Source organism: Gracilinanus agilis, chromosome 3 (genome assembly GCF_016433145.1).
Source record: "Gracilinanus agilis isolate LMUSP501 chromosome 3, AgileGrace, whole genome shotgun sequence".
Classification (NCBI taxonomy): domain Eukaryota; kingdom Metazoa; phylum Chordata; class Mammalia; order Didelphimorphia; family Didelphidae; genus Gracilinanus; species Gracilinanus agilis.
The window spans coordinates 629,227,541-629,246,737 of NC_058132.1; the positions used below are offsets into that span (position 1 = coordinate 629,227,541).

The 19,197-nt window shown below is 36.2% G+C and overlaps 1 protein-coding gene across 3 annotated transcripts in view; it reads right to left on the bottom strand.

Moving 5' to 3' along the window:
• Nucleotides 1-2,297: 2,297 nt before the first annotated feature.
• The window catches only part of XRN1 (5'-3' exoribonuclease 1), a 96,433-nt gene continuing 79,533 nt past the window's right edge, over nt 2,298-19,197 (bottom strand). Inside the window, exons 33-44 of one of the 3 annotated variants that reach the window (XM_044670836.1) lie at nt 18,925-19,042; nt 17,185-17,246; nt 16,196-16,306; nt 15,914-16,039; nt 14,318-14,477; nt 13,157-13,338; nt 9,685-9,798; nt 9,497-9,599; nt 8,288-8,326; nt 7,742-7,905; nt 6,869-7,176; nt 2,298-2,833 (exon numbers count right to left, since the gene is read on the bottom strand). In XM_044670836.1, the coding sequence (XP_044526771.1) occupies nt 6,874-7,176; nt 7,742-7,905; nt 8,288-8,326; nt 9,497-9,599; nt 9,685-9,798; nt 13,157-13,338; nt 14,318-14,477; nt 15,914-16,039; nt 16,196-16,306; nt 17,185-17,246; nt 18,925-19,042 (1,482 nt within the window). In that variant the 3' untranslated portion in view covers nt 2,298-2,833; nt 6,869-6,873. Of the gene's footprint in view, nt 2,834-5,804; nt 7,177-7,741; nt 7,906-8,287; nt 8,327-9,496; nt 9,600-9,684; nt 9,799-13,156; nt 13,339-14,317; nt 14,478-15,913; nt 16,040-16,195; nt 16,307-17,184; nt 17,247-18,924; nt 19,043-19,197 lie in introns of those variants that run through there. The other 2 variants (XM_044670837.1, XM_044670838.1) reach the window with 2 other exon arrangements.

A 19,197-nucleotide genomic window follows, 5' to 3' on the forward strand; every position in this document is an offset into this window, starting at 1 on the left:
TGTTCAGCAACACATGTGGAGGAGAGGTGGGAAATGGTGGGAGTGTTTCAAGGCAGAGGGTTAGCAGGGCGCGATTGGTGACATAAGGGGGCTATAGACTTAAGAAGGCAATGCAGAACTGAATTTGTTCACTAAGATGGGAAAAAGAAGAGAGATGGTCTGAGAGAACAGAAGGCTCTGGGTTTGGGAAGGGACGGCAGAGAAGTGAAAAGCCAATAGATGATGGTTGAATAAGAGATCTCAGCATTCTGGAGGATGGAGGTGGTACGCTTGTGGGTAATGGCAAGATCAAAGGGACGACCATCTTTACCTGCCACTCAAGCGGGGCGGAGGAACAAGCCATCAGCAGGGAGATGAGGGAACGAGTGCTCAGACTACCTGAGAAGAGTCAGTGTGTATGCCGACATCCCCCAGTATGAAAGGAGTTTGGGAGGACGAAAAAATTGAGCCGTCTGTCAAACTCATTGAGGAGATTCAGGGTTTTTATTGAGTGGTAGAGATGAGCAGCCTGAACCTTCGAGGTAATGCTGAGAACCTGGATGCGATGAGGTGCAGAGAGCGAGCCCACTTCCCCGCCTCCGCTCGGGAACTAACTGAGGGGAATGAGCTTTGTCTAGTATTCGACGGAATGGCCAGGGAGGCTCATCACTGGGGGATGCCCTGTTTCACTGAGTAACTATTAGATGGAAGGGAAGGGAGATGAGAAGCTTCAAAATGAAGGGAAGTTTGTTGCCTATGGAATAGGCACGCCACAGGGCACAGTGGAAGGAGCAGGGTTTGGAGTTCTGGGATGGGCCGAGGTGGATGAAATAAGAAATCTGGTGGTGTGTGTGAGGAATGGGCTTTGGATGGATGATGATCTACCGGGGACTCTAGATCACGGGGATGTGTAGGCCGTGACGCAGCGTGAGAACCTTCATCTCCGAGTGGAAAGCATCGCTCTTCTCAAAGATCAGTCCGGAGCCAAATGTATGTTGGAGGAAGCACATCATCAGAGGGTCAGGTGGGAAGCTCTGTTTTAATCCTTCTCTTCCATGTGAAGGGTGGGGATGATGCAGTTAAGAATGCAATGGGAGATGCAGAAGTCAGTCCTGTTCCCCACCCACTCTGTTCTTCCTTATCCCCCAAGGGGTAGGTGCAGCAGATGGAAGGCCTGTGCTCAGAGGTGGGTCCTCTTCGCACTTAAAATTCTCTACATCTTGTCTGTGAGACTGAATTGACAGCAGGAGGTGGAAGTTTCTTTGTGCTGGCCCAGATGGAAGTCATTGCTTTGGGGATGTTGGAACATCCAGGTAGGTGGCTTGCCACCTTCTTTCGGGGGATATCCTGTGCACAAAGTGGGAAGAGGAAGATTTGGCTTTTGTCACCTGAGGCTGGAGGTATCATGGATCTCTTTGGCATTCTGGTGGAAACTATGGTCCCCTTCTCAGAATAATGGACTTAAATGCATAAAATATGTAAAAATGCAAAGATCAATTATGTTGGAATGGTCAAAGTATTTTTTTTCAAGTTCTTTAAACACAGACTGAAAATTAATGAACTTTCCCCCAGCTATGTTTTTCCTCTTCACCAAGCCATCATGTATAGGCTTATCGGTTTATATGTTGCATTCCCTGTGGTAGAATGTAAGCTCTATTCAGAATCAGGCTCTTTTTTTGTCTTTGTATACCCCGAACCCAGAAGAGTGCCTTGCATGTCCTAAGAAGTAAAACATATTGTATTAGTCCCCAGCCGTAGAACAAGGAGGAAATGGGTGAAACAGCAGAGAATGAGGTTTTAGCTTGATTTAAGGAAAAAATAATTCAAATGACCCCCAAATGAAACTGCTTCTGGAAGTCTTACGTTCCCTTTCACTGGTCTGCATGCAAATACTGTATGATCATTTGGTGGGTATGGTCAAACTCAATAGAGTTCAACAAAGCATTTTCACACAAGGGAATCATTGCCCTCAAATCATAGATTAAGAGTTGTTAAATAAACTAACTTGGTTAGTGTCAGTCAAAGGGTCTTCTCAGCCTCTCTTGAATACCTCCAGGAACCTATTTAGGTGAGGCTATCAAGGCTTAGAAATACTAAACGACCTGCTTGACGACACATGGTAACAGATCAACAGATCCTAGACCATACTTGTCCCAGCTGATTGATATGGCAATGACACTGGGTTCTCAAGTTATTCCAGTGGAGATTTAGGATTAAATGTTGTGAAATTGAGATGCCTGAACAGGAAATGATGGAAAAAGAAACCTTTGAAAATTTCACTGATGTCAATCTAAACAGACAAGAAGAAACAGGTCAGGTAGAATGATTATCAATTGTTTAATTACAGATGTATACATGAATAGCATTTAAATCTTATGGCTGGTTCTTTTATTCCTCCAATGTATCATATACTTAAAAATACTTTTTGCACAGTCTTTTAGGCAACAACATGCTAGAAATCTATAAATGCACAACTTAACACTAAACACAAAAATAATTCTAGATCCATTCAAATACAAGTTTAAGACATTTTACTTGGCAGATAAACAATGACAGAGTATTAAAAAAATTGGAAACTACAAAATGAGCAGAGAAAAGTTTCCCTTGGGGATTTTTAATAAAATACTGCTCTTTATAAGTTCTAATGAAAAAATTCCAGTACATATAAAATATTTTTATCTATGAGGATAAAGAAATGCTTCAAGATATATCTGGAAAATTTAACTTAATTACATTGTTTAAAACAAAAAGTTGAAGTCATGGATGATGTGGCACAGATCCATTACTCCTGTACTAGAACATATAAAAACTAAAAGAAACAATTGGGCATCAGGTAGAAGAAACTGTATGCAACCTGTGAATAAAAAGAAAAATGAACTGTAAGGTATGAAGAAGGGATCAATGAAATCCACAGCAAACTAGGGGCCAAATTCTCACCTGTTTGATTCTGCATGAGTCTATGGTGAGAGAATCTGGCTTCAAAGGATGAAATAGAAGCTTAACTTACTGGATTTAACTCAGAGAGGGTTTAGAACTAGAAGGGACTTTAGAAATGATCTAGTCCAATAATCCCCTCATTTTAGTGAAGCAGAAAACGAGGGCCAGACAGTGATTGTTCAAGGTCCCACGGATACTAAGTTGAAGAGCTCAGATTGGAATCTAGGTCCTTTGACTCCAAATCCAGTGCTTGTTCTGCTACACCAAATTGCCTCCTCCATTTTACAGCATATAAAATTACTCTAAAACCTGCCAGCTCAGGGTACAATATTTTTGAAATACATTGGTTTGAAATGGGCAACTACTATAAAGATTTATCTGCTGGAAACTGAAGAGTATCCTTCATAAATTGCACTTGAGACAGCTGAATGCTTTGATAACAGCCATGTATTTTATTAATTCAGGGAAACTGAATATTTTCAATATAGTTCAATTCCCATTCTAAGTGTTAGAGACAATTAAAAATTTTTTTTTACTTCCAAATTTTTTATGCCACTTTTAGTCTAAGAAACAAAAAATGATTAAAAAGTTACATGCTATGACCTAATTTTTAGTATCGAATCCTGTTTTCCCTACTGCTAAAAACATATTTTTTTCCCTTTTTCCTTCTTAAAGAGTAGTACTACAAAACATTTTTATTTCAGTAGCCCTACACAATGTAAACTGATTTTACCTTTTGTTAATTTAGTATTTGGCAAGTGAACTGTGGTTTCTCTCTGGATGAAACATATCTTTATATCCACCCAGGTTCCCTATGACCCCTCCAAAAAAGAGAGGTGGAAGTAATTTTGACAAATCAGCAATCTCAAGAAAATGAAAACTACCAGAGTTTTTAATGAAATGATTTTTTGAATAACCTTTATAGCCAAGGTTATTTTGAATAGGCTAGAATGGTACTGGTCAAGAAAGCAGTGCTCTGATTTATTTTATTTTGATATTTAATACCAGCTTTCTTCCCCTTTAAAAATGGCATAATCAGGTACTAAATCAAAAGCTCTCAGCACAAAAATAAAAACCATTTCACATCAAATACATTTCCATCCCCACTAGCACGCCAAAAAAAAAAAATCAACAAAAAAGGATTTCCAATCATAACTACTTAGAGGCCTTTAGATAACAAGCAATTTCTGAGGTATAACTAAGGTTCATTTCCATATGAATTAAAACCCTCAATCCATTCATTCTGAGATGCCTAAATCTTTATGTAATGTCTGGATTATTTCATCTACAAAAAATATTTTAAAAGTAATCTGGAACAACATGAGCAGCATCCTTGAATGCAGATAGATGAATTAGTTAATTATGGTCAACAAATACTTGTCTAATTGACCATATGCACCTAACTAGTGCTTAAATAAAGAAGTTAAGGGGCACTTAAATATTCTTTCTGAAAGACCTAGAGATAAACCACTTTGGGCTCAAATCTAATATATTTCAGAGTCTAATCACCAGTAAGAATCTGACCTGCAACAGGAGACAGAAGGGTAAACAGTTATATGAACATGTTGCCATCCCAGGTGACTGACTTCAGCTTGCCTTGGATGAAGGGCTAACTAGAGAATTTAGGCTCTCAGGTCCAAAGTCTCAATTGTAGGAGAAATTGTCAATACTACACCAGGGCATGGCCATGAAGGGATAAAAAAAATCCCAGTTTAACTGAAGGTGGACAAGCTTTCTCAGGGCCTTTAAATGTTCACTTCTGGGACAAAGTTAGACTCAGACTAGACTCCTAAAGAGGCACCCATAGCATTGCCTGGGTTATTCTATTCCATTTCATCTCTGCCGTTTCAGTCAGATCAGTCCTTGGAAAAGATCTTCAAGAAAAAAATGAAAACCCTATAGGAAATTCATGATTGCTAACTAATCACTTGAAGGCAATCATTTCTATGAATCAATTCAATCATTTACTTGGCATAATGCTAGGGCAATTTTGCTATTTTAAGAACTGGGACACTGATAAGAGTAAGATGGAAAATTGCACTGTACTAAATAAAACTCTTCTTTTACTAAAAGAAGTTAAATTAATGGGCTGAAATTATTTCTGTGTGCTAGTTTACATAGCTGCTAGAGATGAAGATTTTAATGTACCATAGATGTTAGTATTAATATTAATATCACTATTTCTATTACTTTTTCCCCTCTTGGTTTCCAAAATAGGAGCCAAATGTTTCCTATTCCTAATAAGTGCTCTTATGTATCTAAGAGCCAAGAATGACTTTTAGATATTGAGCAGTAGCATGGCTGTAGGGAATTTGTAAAAGCACAGAAATAACATCCTCAATTATTTGACTCATTAGACACTGTTCACTGTCTCCCCAATATTCAAAACCTTCTGAATAGTAAAAATTATGAAGCTGGCATCTGAAAAACCTAGAAAATGACTATAGAAGCTGGCAAAGAGCTCAAAAGGACAATGCCAATTATGACCATCTTTTTGTGCTAAAGGTACTACTGCTCTATCATCATCATTCTATATTGTCTTCTAGAGGAACACTGGAATCAACAGTGAGAGCAGAAAACGTTAATTGAATTTGAGAATAAAAACTTCCTTAAGACCCAGAGCAGAATAAGAAGACCAATGAAGTTGGACGCAAGAATAAAAATCAACACCACATTCAACATGTGGCCCTTTTCTTTCTTTTATCTTTCTTCTCCCCAAAATAAAGCATATGACAATGCCCATTCCTTAAAAAAAAAAACAAAACACACACAACAAAAAACAAACAAAAAAACCAAACCAAATAAAGACTAGATCTTGAAGTATACAAATTTTGCCTCAAATGACACTGAATTTTTAACAAATTTTAAAATAATTTCAAGACACTGAATATATACACACTCATACATGAATATAAATATAAATAACATGCAAAGAAAACATAAAGCCAGTCACTTAGCAGTTCCAAGAAATGGGCTTAAAAATATGGAACTGACATGAAATAAATGTCTGCCACAGAGATAATGTACAAAAAAGTGATTGATGTTTGCTTCTATGTTAGTACACATCCTGGAATTTAAATGATATTTAAAATTTCTCTAGTCTCCTAGGCAGCATTGTGTTTGAATGAGAGGCAGATTCATATGGTGGTAAAGCAGCAGTTGGAAAATCATACAGCAGAATTATATTGACATGATTAATGATTTGCATTATTGTCCAACAGTCTATTCATTTGTAGTAATTGTACCCTGTGGATACTTAAACTTTATTATTAATTAACAGTGCTGGTTCATGAACAACCCAAATGCTTTTAAATTACTCACTCAAACCTAATTTTGCTATTAAAATTCTAGACATTTAAAGAGATCAAAATTCTGGTTGGTATTTGAAAGCAGCTTTGGTATAAAATTTGGACAGGAAGCAAGCCCAGCAGCAGCAGCCCCATTAGGTTTATTCTCTTGTAGGCCCAAAGACCCACAGAGCGAAAAGAACACAAATTAAGATACAAATAAGAGCCACTCTTCTCTTCCCCATCTATTTTATTAAACTATTACAAAAATAAAACTCCCATATAGTAAATTATGTTTGAGGCCTCTTTTTGACTCCACCACTATTTTCTGCCTCAAAGAAAGGTCAGAAAATGCTATTATTATTATTGCTCGTATAATCTCCAAGTCATGGTGCTAAGATGCTCCTAGTATCTAGGCACAATGGATGATGGATGGAGTGTTCATTTTTAAGTTTGCTTCTTCAGTGTCTTTCACAACACAAACTTTTTGTAAATATTCTTTTAACAGTCTGAAAAAAGCCTAACTACTAAAAGATCTTCAGTTTTTCAATACTACAAACATTATTTTTTTTTAAAATAGTGCATTCTTTTTTTAATAGGATATATAGATCCTTATAAAAAGTTTGGGGAGGTTGTAAAGGAAACATTAATTTAATCCTAAATACCATATTTATTCTGATGGTTTAGAAACACCAAAGTTGACTGCCAGTTTCCTTGGTTTTCGTCTCGAAGGACCTGGTGTTGATTTACCACGAGAAGTACCAGAGCCTGAAGAGGCTACTTTGTCGTGAAAAGAAACTGTAGTGGGAGGAACTTGAGGTGACTTTAAATTAGATGAACTTTCCTGTGAAGTTAACGGGGCACTTTCTGAAAGACCTGGAGACTCTGGTTGAAGAGGGGTGGCCTGAGAAGAATAACCCTGGGCTCCCTTACATTCCACACTTCTTTTGTTTGCAGCTCTTTTCTTTGTAACCTTTAAGAAAAACACATTCCATCAATTAAAAATGTTTTCTATTGAAACTATTTGTAGCAAGTACTTCTGCTATAGGCATCATCTATTGTAATTCATCAAATACCTGTATCCACAATCAGCTAGGCATTGTTGGGTGGATCTTGAACCTGGGTTGGCCAAGCTAGGAGGACAGCTCTCAGATCACTCTGCTATGCTGGCTCTTAGAATGCAAAATATTATCTACAATTCCAAGACTAGCTTTATAGATGGTTTTAAAATAAGTTTGTAGTGAAGCATGGTGATGCTGCAGGGGAAGTAGAGGATAGTGGATCTCTTGAGCCTGAGGTTCTGAGCTGTAGAGAGAGGATCTGGAACCAAGAGGGTGAGCTCCAGGAATGGGGGCACTCCCGAGATGCATAGGGAAGGGTGACCTGGACCATGGGTGGGAGTAAGGGGGATATTCCACTTGGATGAGAGAGGGAGACTCATCCACAAAAATAGACAAACGAACGAATCAATCAAGGTATACATAAGTACACAAAATAAATGTGTACTTTAAGTAGCAAACACTATTTTCAGCCCTTACCTGAAGAGGTATGAACTGATTGTGAGGTGCAACTGGCACTGGTCCTGGGAGAGGCATGTTGGTGGGGTATGGAGCATGGTGGTGATAAGGTTTCCCTGGAATTGGCATTGGAGATCCCCATGGCACTGAGCCAAAGATATGAGAAGATGGAGGCATTATATTAGCTGTAGAAAATAAACACACAGAAAAAGTTAAACTCTTGAGAATGGAGATTCAGGGTCAAAATTCTCAAAAATCAAGGCTCTCCCCAAGCTCTTTCTGGCTTTCTTTTTCTCCCTTGTGAAGAAGCCTACATTATATCTGCAAATGGCTATTCTATCCTAAAACATTCTCCTCCTGGAGCCACTCCAATGACTTTAAACTGGTCACAGAAGTCAAATTATCAGGAATGCTTTTTAAATACAAAGCTTTCACATTCATGTAGCTTAACATACTGACATATCTTTAGGAATATTTGCATTGTTATCAAAGGTAATAGAAGGGGCCATTAAATTGTCCCTAGGGCAAAAAGCCTGGGCAAAAAGAGAGCAATCTTAAGGATCTCACCTGCCCCATAGGCTAAGCTGCTTCCATAGTGATCCCAGCCTACAAAAAACCAAGAAAGCTCAAGTCTTGAAATCAGATCACTTTTATGTTAACATGTAAATTAATTTTACCTTCTTTAAATATCAATAACTAGATAACTTAAAATTTGGAATACATTTTCATGAACATTTAATTAAAAAACCATTAAGAAAATAAAATAATGATAATCTAGTCAGCAGCATAGTCTTATTGCAGAAGGTATGCACTCACTCAAAAGTATCTTTGAAGAGAAAAAAGAAGCTATTAATAATACAGCTTGATCAAGATTCAAGAACTCTGGAAATTTTAGGATCAATAGAGGAAAACTTTTTTAGTGTTTTATTAAAAACAATTTGGTAATAAGCATAACTTTTATGTCGCATATGTGCACATATTCCAGAAACCAATGGAACTGGGTAGGAACTTTAAAAATGTAAACATACTGCAAATCTAGAAAACCAGGCCTTGATGCCAACTACAAATTAACATGGCTGATAGTAGACATAAGTTTAAAATATATGCTATGTTATTTTGGTCTAGTATGCAGGCTTAGTGTTTCTAAATATATGGTTATCTTAAATGATGCCCCCTTAATCTTGTAAAATCTAAAATTTGTTCATAGAAAAATACAAGTCTACAAAATATTCTCAAAATGAACATTTTATGTTTGTGTTTTTTATCTTGTGATTAGCATCACTCCAATTAAAGTCTCAAAATTCTTTGGAGGATTCAAAAAACAGTGAGAACTACTATTTTTCATAAGTTTCTAATTATCTTAAAGGGTAAGTTTTAGGAAGAATTTTGGGTTCTCACAAATGCCTGCCTGACTGTAGGATTTAAAAGCAGCTGAACATACAACTTTCCTAATTTTTACACTTTAGAAATAGTCAAATAAGATTCTGTAAGTACATTTTTAGATTCAATATGCATTTGAAAAAGAACTATGAAATTTTATATCAAAATATTATTCAAAGGAAATTCTATATAAGCTTCCAATATTTGAAAAGAATAAGTGCTTAACATTTTCAGGCTAAATAGATAATTTCTATCTTAGTGGGAAAAATTAATTCATGAAATCTTAAATGTTTAACTATTTTGTATGATAGGCATACATATGATTTCCTCAAATTAGAACTTTGTAAACATTTCAAAAAATCAGAATTCCATTTAATATTTTAAAAAATATCTTACCAGTAGGTTGGGCAAATACAGGAGGAATGGCTCCTGTAGGTACAGCAGGTGGATAATTTGGAAACATTGGTGGAGGCAAAGGAAAGTTCATTCCTACAGTGCTCTGTTTAAGTATAAAAAAGATTATAAGAAAATGCAACCATATTGTAAACAAAATGATGAAAATGTAAATGAATAGTCGCTATTACCAGATGTTGTAAAGCAAAAAAAGCGGCTTTCTCCTTGGCTTCATTTTCCGATGGGCATTGTGGTCCATGTATTAGTAAGCCATTAGATAATTTAACCTGGCAAACTGTCATTGTCTATGGAAAAATAAAATGTATACTTATGAGACCGTGTGCCAGCAGCTAACAATAATAGAAAGATTCATCTAAGTCAATGGTTCCCAAACTTTTTTGGCTTACCGTCCCCTTTCCAGAAAAAATATCACTTAGCCCCCTGGAAATTAATTTTTAAAAAATTTTAATAGCAATTAATAGGAAAGATAAATGCATCTGTGGCCATCACTGCTACCCTGGATCGCTGCAGCACCCCCCAGGGGGCAGTGGTGCTCACTTTGGGAATCATAGATCTAAGTGTAAGAAATTTTACAGCAGAGGACATATTTTGAAAGTAAAAGTTAATATGAAAAAGTCTTGTTTCTGTAAACAACCAGATAAAAGATAATGGAAGTCTAGTGAAAAATATTCTCTCATTCCTTAAAGATATCAAAAGTCAAACAAGGAGATGGATGCTCAGCTGTAGCACAGATGAAGAATCTGAAGGATCTCAGAGTTCATCTAGTGCAACTCTCTTATCTTAAAGAGGAGGAGATGGAGGATTAGAGATGGTAAGTGCCTTGCCCAAGGTCACAGAGGAATTACTGAAAAAGGACTTGAGCTCAAGACCTCTGACTTTGAGTTCATCACTCTACATTGAGCACGCTTCCTTCTGCTCTATACTGCCTATCCATGGCATAGGGAAGCCTTTGGCCTTTTGGAAGGAATTATCAAAAACTGCCTAGCTACTTACGTATAGCAGCCAGAAAGCCCTTGAGCAGAATGCATTGTAACCAAAACTGATAGAGATCTCAAAGAGAAATATTTTATTTTACCAATCTAATTTTCCCTTGCTATTGTCTAGGCTTTTCAGTTCTTCTCAAAGTTCCTCTCTCTTATCTAGAGAGCTTTCCTTGATTAGCTCCACCTAGTTTTAAACTTTCATTTATTCCACATCCTCTCAGCATTCACTAGGTAAACTCAATTCTAGAAAGCACTGAATATAATCTGAAATTTGTTTATTAAGATGTTTATGCTCTTCTGTTTGAACATGGGATGTAGTATTCTGGGAATTTAAAAGATGAAATTCTAAATAAGCCAAATAAAGCAAACATAAAGAATAAAGGCCAATCATTGTTTTTTGAATGGCAAAATAAATTTGTAGTTTTCTTTACCATTGATGTTTTAGTGTTCCTATACAAATACAGTTCAGAAGCAATGTAGCAGCATAGTTTGTTAGGGGACAAAACACTAGAAATTGCTTTCTCAGGGATTTGTATGTTTTGTGCCATCACTTAAGTAGCAGAGACATGAACAAATATACACTTTAGAAAATGCATCTGTGCTTGCTTTCACACTTAGCTTTGGGCATTTAAGATTTTTAACATTTTGCACAAGTTTTAAAATTTGAAGTAGCTAAACTATAAGATCCTAAATTTGTACTGTTTGAGCTAGAAATCTGGGAACAAAATGCAACACAGGACTAAAAAGGGAGCAGGTCTGGGCAAGGTTATTAATCTGTCTACAGAATCTGTCAGGACAGTTACTGGGGTTTCCTTATCCTCTTCACAGTATGTTCTAGGCCTTGAATAAGAAACATAATTTCTTTATAATTATCCTTTGTGCAAAAACTAAAACTGTGGACATAGAAAATAAACAGAGAAATAAGGGCCTCCATCGAGTCAATGTAAATGACAAAGCCTTACATTGATCCCTATTGTTTGAAAATCAGGCCGCAGGATGGATGGATACCCAATCAGACCCCTCTGTATGACTCTCTTCTGATTAATACTTTTTATTATTAAAATTATTATAATCTATATTTTTAGGATAGCCTCAAGTTTTATAGTATAGATATAGAAGTCCATTTATAGAACTCCCATTATAGAATTCCCCTTAATACTCTATAATAAACCAGCATTTATTGAGTTAATAGTTCATATCCTTGAAGCTGCATTAATCTTTTTCTCTCTCTCTGCATTGAGACTAGGAAGGACATAGTATGGCAAAATCAAAACATAATACACTCTCACTTTATTTTCTCAACCCCAGGAACCCAAACATTTTCATACTTCATTTCTTTCCCATGTTAGACTTGTCCCCCTGAATTTGGGGGTTCTCGCACTCTAATCCACTTTTGAAATATGTTGAAGGTTCTTTTAAAAAAATAAAACTTAGATAAAATAAGTTTTGGTAGCCTTGAGAATTGTTTAGACTGGATATAATAGATATGCAGAAATATATTTAGTGTGCCAAAATTTTATGTAACCAAGCATCTTGATTTTCTTTTCTGTTTTGAATTTGAAATGTAAGTTTTCCCAGCATTTGTGTGACTGTGAGAGAAAGGTATAAAAATAAAGATTTGCAGGAAATAAAAAAGAACAGCTTCTGGGAAAACCCACTACATCTCTGACTCTCCTTCTTCCTCCCTCTTGGCTAAACCAGCACACCTCTCAAGATAACTGGAAACTACTTGCTGGCTTCCAGCAAAAGTAGAAAGCTTTTAACATACCATTTAAACAAAAGAATAGTTTGTAATGCTGTGAATAAGAAATGTCCTACAAAGCCAGGCAGGAATAGTGAGAGAAAATAACGTCTACAAGGACTTATGGGGAAAACCATAATAACTAAGTAATCCTCCTCACAACAAAGGTCAAAAGAATGGAAACAAACAAGAACCCAGAATATACACTAATGGCTGCAGTGAAAAAGCAGGAATACCCAACAGAAATTGTTCCCCTTTTAGAAGATATATGCAATCTGTTTGTAGTCTTTGATCTTTCCTCCCTTGGGTGCTTTACTGAGGGTAAGTAGAGGTAAGATTTACTTAAAAGAGCTTGCTGCTCAAGAATAAATATATTTTGTTTATATATTTATATATAGAGAGATATAACTAAAGTGGTTAATGAAGCATTTTATATAAATTTCCATCTAAGATGTCTAAGGTAAGTTAGGGAAAGGCACCCAGAGGTTGCCTCATTAAGAACATAGAATGTCTTGGAGTGTAATATCTATCCTCCTCTACTTATAGAGAGCTCAAAGTACTTGAAGTTTGAGAAACTATTATTCATGCTGGGGGAAAAAAGTAGAGTCTTCTTGATGTAGGTTCATTGTACAAAATGATCACTTCAACTTTTATCTTTTAATTGCAGGACACAAAATGTCTTCATGAATTGGGAACAAAATCCTCTTTCTAGTCCATCTACTGTATATTCCTCTTAAATTAGGCTGAAGATTTGAAGAATAAGGTTTCTGGAAAAGCTAGCAAAGGTCTCATTACAATGTACATGTTTGCTTTATCTCGCTATTGCTCATAAATGGAGTCCCACATTATTCTCTAGCAAAAGCTTTTATTTATTTTAAAATTCCACGAAACTGTGTTAATAATAATGCAATACCTTACCTGTGGTGTTCTTAGAAAAATGAAATCTGGTTGTGGCATTCCAACAAGAGAGCAAAGTCGAGAAAGTTCTGATACTGGTGTGGATAAAGGAGGCTGCTGACTGAGGACAGGTCGACCTAAATTGTCTATAGCTTGAGCATTATGACAGTCCCCTGGATTATGAGGCTTGTTTATGTAAGTAGCTACCAAGAGAAATAAATGTATTTATATTTAATAAGAATGACAGATCAACAAACAAAATATTGTGACAGTTATAACAGCTCAACTAAGTTTTATTTTAACACGAAAGGGTTTTAAATCAGAGATTACAAGACAAAAAAACCCCAAACAAAATCTTACTTTAAAAATAAAACATATACTTACATCCAGTGCTTAGCACAGTGCCTGGAACATAATAAACCCTTAATGTTTACTCACTGATTTAGCATCCTCTCCAAATGCTTCCCTTGGAAATGAATTATGACTATATAAAAATGTGTAATTTTTGGCAGTGTGGGCTTTTTGCTGTAGTAACAGTCTTTCTACCGAGTAAGGCAACCCATGTGACTTAAATAAGCTTTGGTGAATTGCTTAGGAATATAAACATTAACTGGCTAGTGCAAGGTTACACCTCCAGAAAGTGTTGGATTTGTTTTGCTAATGACTAATCCCTCAGAAGCAGCTGTTGCACAGTGCTTAAGACCACTGGGCTTGGAATCAGGAAGACATGAGTTCAAATATAGGCTCAGACACTTTCTACCTTGGGCAATTCACTTAACCTCTCTATGTTTAGGAGGTAGCTAGGTGGGTCAGTGGATAGAATGCTGGGTCTGGAGTCAGGAGGACTGAGTATAAACCTGCAGCCACTTCCTGGCTGTGTGACTGTAGGCAAGTCACCGAACCTCCGACTGCCTGACAAAAGTATCAACTGGAGAAGAAAATGACAAACCACTCTATCATTGCCAAGAAAAGCCCAAGGATAGCCATGGCCCATGGGCCATGAAAAGGACACAAATGAACAATAACAACAATCCTTCTTGAGTTTTCCCTTATGTTCTTCTTTTTCTTCTTCCTATACTATAAGCATATTAAGTAATCAATATATCACAAATTCTATAATTTGTTCTTAAGATAATCACACACAGTAGAAAAAGGAATTGAACTTTTATATATTATACATACCTAACTTCTTGGTTTGCTTAGGCTGTGAAGAAATTCCATATACCTCTTTCTTATTAGAAGAAGTATTAACTTCATTAACTAATTGTTTTACTTCATTTTTGTGGTCTGCAGGGTCTGTGCCATCAATTTTCAGAATTTCTTTAAGCATCTGTGTTCCCTTCTTTAAGAAAACACAACAAAAGTTAGTACTATCTACTATCACCTTTCATTTCTTTTTGAGAATTATAGTCTTTTCCTTTAAAAAAAACAATTTATGAAAATAAATGTTGGGAAATAATAAATAAATGTGGCAAAATTGGGACACTAATATACTGCTGGTGGAGTTGTGAATTGATCCTACCATTCTGGAAGACAATTTGGAATTATGCTCAAAGGGCTTGAAAAGACTGCATGCCCTTTGATCTAGCAATACCATTACTAGGTTTGTACCCTAAAAAGATAAAAAAAAAAGGGTTGTATGAAAATATAGCTGTGCTCTTTGTGGTGGCCAAAAATTGGAAAATGAGGAGGTATCCCTCGGCTGAGGAATGGTTGAACAAATTGTGGTATATGATGGTGATGGAATAGTATTGTGCTGTAAGGAATGATGAACTGCTTGATTTCTATATGAACTGGAAAGGCCTCTATGAACTGATGTGGAATGAAATGAGCAGAAACAAGAAAACACTATAAATGGAAACTGAATCTCTGTGGGATGATCAAATTGTAGACTTTGCTTTTAGCAGCAATACAATGATCCAGGACAATCCTGAGGGACTCAGGAAAAAGAATGTTATCCATATCTAGAGAAAGAACTGTGGGAGTAGAAACGCAGAAGAAAAACATGATTTCTCACTTGTTTGTATGGGTGCAGGATTTGGGGTTTTGGTTCTAAAAGAATTCTATTACAAAAATGAATAATATGGAAATAGGCATCAAATGATAACACATGTATAACTCAGTGGAATTGCTTGTCAGCTCTGGGATGGGGAGGAAAAAAGGGAGGGAGACAAAATCAATCATGTAACCATGGAAAAATATTTTAAAATAAATTAATAAAAACAGAAACTAATAAAACTTGACTTGAAACAAAAAAGAAAACAAAAACAAAAAAGCCCCCAAGAATTTATGGTGAAGAGTTACATTCCTATTCTATCCCTGCCTGGAAAAGGGTAGCAGTAAATGAAAAGATAGGAATGGCATAGAGGAATAAAAGGGTCATTTCAGTTTCCTAGCACAGTTCTGCTTTACCCAGAAGGTGATACTTAAAAATGCAGAACATATGTGAGCACGAGATGGAGAATAGTAGCTTCTAACAATAAGTGGTCCCATCTTTAAGAAAATAAAACCTTTATTTGCATGCCAACAAGTTTTTTGGTTTTTTTTTTGGGGGGGTGGGGTGGGGGTGGGGAAGGGAGGGGTTTGCACTTGGAACTTCAATAATGTAGTATGTTCTCAGTGAGGAAACTTTTACTGAAGGGTATCTGTGACTGTCCTGCTCACTAGCCAGTAAAGCAGCACAGACTTAACTTGGAACCAGATTTCCAAACACTAGAGAAATATAATGAAAACATTAAAAAAAAAAAAAAAAAAAAAAAAAAAAAAAAAAAGACTAACCATAGCAAATGACTGTGGTGACAAATGTTCTTCACTTGTTGCTGGTTCCTCACTGAAGGATGGTTGCACTTCATTCTCTTTGGCAATTTTCAAAGATGCTAGGAAGTTTTCAATTCCAGGGTCAGTCTAAGAGAATAAATATGATTAGAACATGTAGATGAAAAATACAGTAACATATAAGGGCCTAAAGATTAATACTCAATTATAGTTGTTTATTTTTACCCAGCCATATTTTCACCATGCATAATTTTGGGAAAAGAAATCAGATGAATTGCCTCTTACCTTTCCAATTGTATTTGGATCATCAGTTACAACCTTTTGGATTTCAGAGGCATCAGGACTTTCATTTCTCTTCAAAAGCTTAACATGGCATTTGGGGGTTCCTCCAAAAGTCTGTAGATGAGGAAATACAAACCTGACCTCTTTCTTCAAACAAAATATAACTATAACCTTAAAGAATTATCTAACTTAATGACTGCAGGCTTGATTACAAGACATGTTTCCTCTTAGCATTTTTCCATCTGGCCAAACTGGCCTTCCTGTCTTTCCTTCTTCTACATAATTCACCATTCTCTCTCTTTGCCTTTGCTCTGGCTATTCCTTGCACCTGGAATTCATGAACTACATCCATCTCTCTACCTCATCCAATTCTCTCCTTTTTCCTCAAAGCCCACCTTCTATACAAAGTCTTTCTCAATCCTCTCAATTGCTTTCCTTTCAGACTTCCTCCTACTTGTTCTCTTTATTTTATGCTGCATATATTTATAAATCTCCTCATTGCATTCTCTATTAGAATGGAAATTGTCTTCAAGGGATTATTTCATTTACTCCAATTTAAGCCAAGTACCTAGAACAATGCCTGATATAGAGTACATATTTACTAAATAAATATTTATTGACTGAACAAATGAGACAGGAAAAGCAAGTATAAGAAAGGTCTAAGCCCATGACATGCCTATATTTCACTCAGCTCTAACTAGTCATACTCTACCTATTCCCAACAGATCTGCAACCTAAATACTGGACAATGCTTTCCTCTTTCAGATTACTTTAATCCATACTAGATCTATTTTGTAGATTCTTCCTTAGAGGGGAGGGATTTTTTATTTGTATCCCCAGCCCTTAGTACAGTGCTTGGTACAGAGAGAAGAGCTTAATAAAAAATACTTGCACTGACTAACTGACAATTGTTCAATCTTCTGTAGGGCTTTGGTGATGGGCTACAGAACTTAAATGGCTCTATAAGCACAAAGTTGTATAAAAACATTTACCTGTTTGTTTACTATCTTTTGTGACTGACATTCATTCTTAGAAATTTTACAATCTTCTTTGACTAGAAATAAAAAGAGATTTCATTAAAATAACAGAAAAATAAACTTCATCCTTGTTAATCACATTAGAGCTGAATAGAGATGTGGATGAAGGTGGCTGAGCTAGAAAACAAGGAAAATTGTAGATAAAACTTGGGTTGATGAGGAGAAAAGTTGCAGAATTGTCAGGGAAAGCAGGAAGGACTAAAGGAAGTAGTATAGTGCAGTATGCAATCATAGGCTCAGAATGGTCAACGCAGTAGAATTCCCAGAGGAGGAGAGTTTCAGTCGACAAAAAAGTTTGAGGGTAGAGAAATTCACAACTTGGGGAAACCCAGAGGAAAAAAAAACAAAAGGAGCAATGACCAGTGAAAGACAAAAAGAACAAGAATCCCATCTCACACAAGTGTGGTACTTGGTACATTTTCAAACATGTAAGCCCAGTTGCTGATGTCTCATTGGATACACAGCCTTGGAAGCATGATATGGATTCTCTCATAGAGGAGGAAACTGGGCCTTTGGGAACTTGCCAAGGGTCATAAGATCAAGAAGTGGCAGAGCACTAGAGAGCACTAATTAGAATCCCATAGAAAAAAGCCAGATTCTTTTCTTTATTTTAAAAATATAATGAACAAGAGAACATGAAGAATGCCTTTTCAATCAGAGGTAAAATTCTTTTTTTAAAAAGTGCTCTTTTGCCCTTCTCTTCTCTTATTATCAAGGTGTGTGTATGCGTTTTTTAAAACCACTGTTCTAAGTGTGTATCATACCAGGGTCTGTGTCTTCACCTAAATGTTAGAGTGCCCTGTATAGAGTGTTCACTTAAGTGTTTTGTGAGTTGAATAATTTATCACTCTCACAGTACTGACGGCTGCTTTTGGAAAACTTAAAATGATCCTTTTCACATGAAAACACACATAAACAGATGAAAAGTGATAAAGTTATTGGTGCAGAGAATCATCTAACGCTTACTCTCTGGCAGTGATGTGGTGCAGTGGACAAAGCGCTGGGCTTGGAGAACTCAGTTCAAATCTGGCCTCTGATACTTACTACGACCCTGGGAAAGTTGTTTAATTTCTGTTTGTTTTAGTTTCCTCATCTGTGGTGAGGATCAAGTGAAAAATTTGTAAAGTGTGCTGTAAATCTTAAAGAACTATATCAATGCTGCCTATTATTCGAATAAAAATGAGTGCCTGTTAATTTTTCTAGTAATATCAAAACTAACACTTTAAAAGTACATTTTAAAGACATTTCTATAACATGGGATGTTTGTGAAGAAAAGCTCTTCATAAAAGAAAAGGTATTGTAAAATATGGGTTGTTATTACTGGTATCTGAGAATTAATGAAGTATCGATATTAGCAACAAAAATTGGTAACAAGGGGGCAGCTGGGTAGCTCAGTGGATTGAGAGCCAGGCCTAGAGACAGGAGGTCCTAGGTTCAAATCTGGCCTCAGACACTTCCCAGCTGTGTGACCCTGGGCAAGTCACTTGACACCCATTGCCTACCCTTACCAATCTTCCACCTATAAATCAATACACAGAAGTTAAGGGTTTAAAAAAAAAAATTGGTAACAACCTATCACATTCTGAAACAATTCACAGGCCAGAGCTTTCAAAAGAGCTGCACTCAGAGGTTCTAAATGAAAGATTATTACAATTAGTTACATTTTTCTAAATTAGAATTCTTACTTGGACTTACATTTTCTATATTGGTCACATTTTCTTTGCTGACCCTTAATGCTGCTGTCATTGAAGCCAGGTTTATGATACTGAATAGTAGTAGCGCCTCTGTTTATTTCTTGAGGTAGAACCAAACCCTGAAAGTTGAAATTTCCCATAATTTAGCTAACCAGATTCCTTAATAACAATACCACCACCATTAATATTTGTTTATTTATTAAAAGCCCTTACCCTCTATTTTATAATAAATACTATATATTGGTTCCAAGGTAGAAGTGAAATAAAGGCTAAG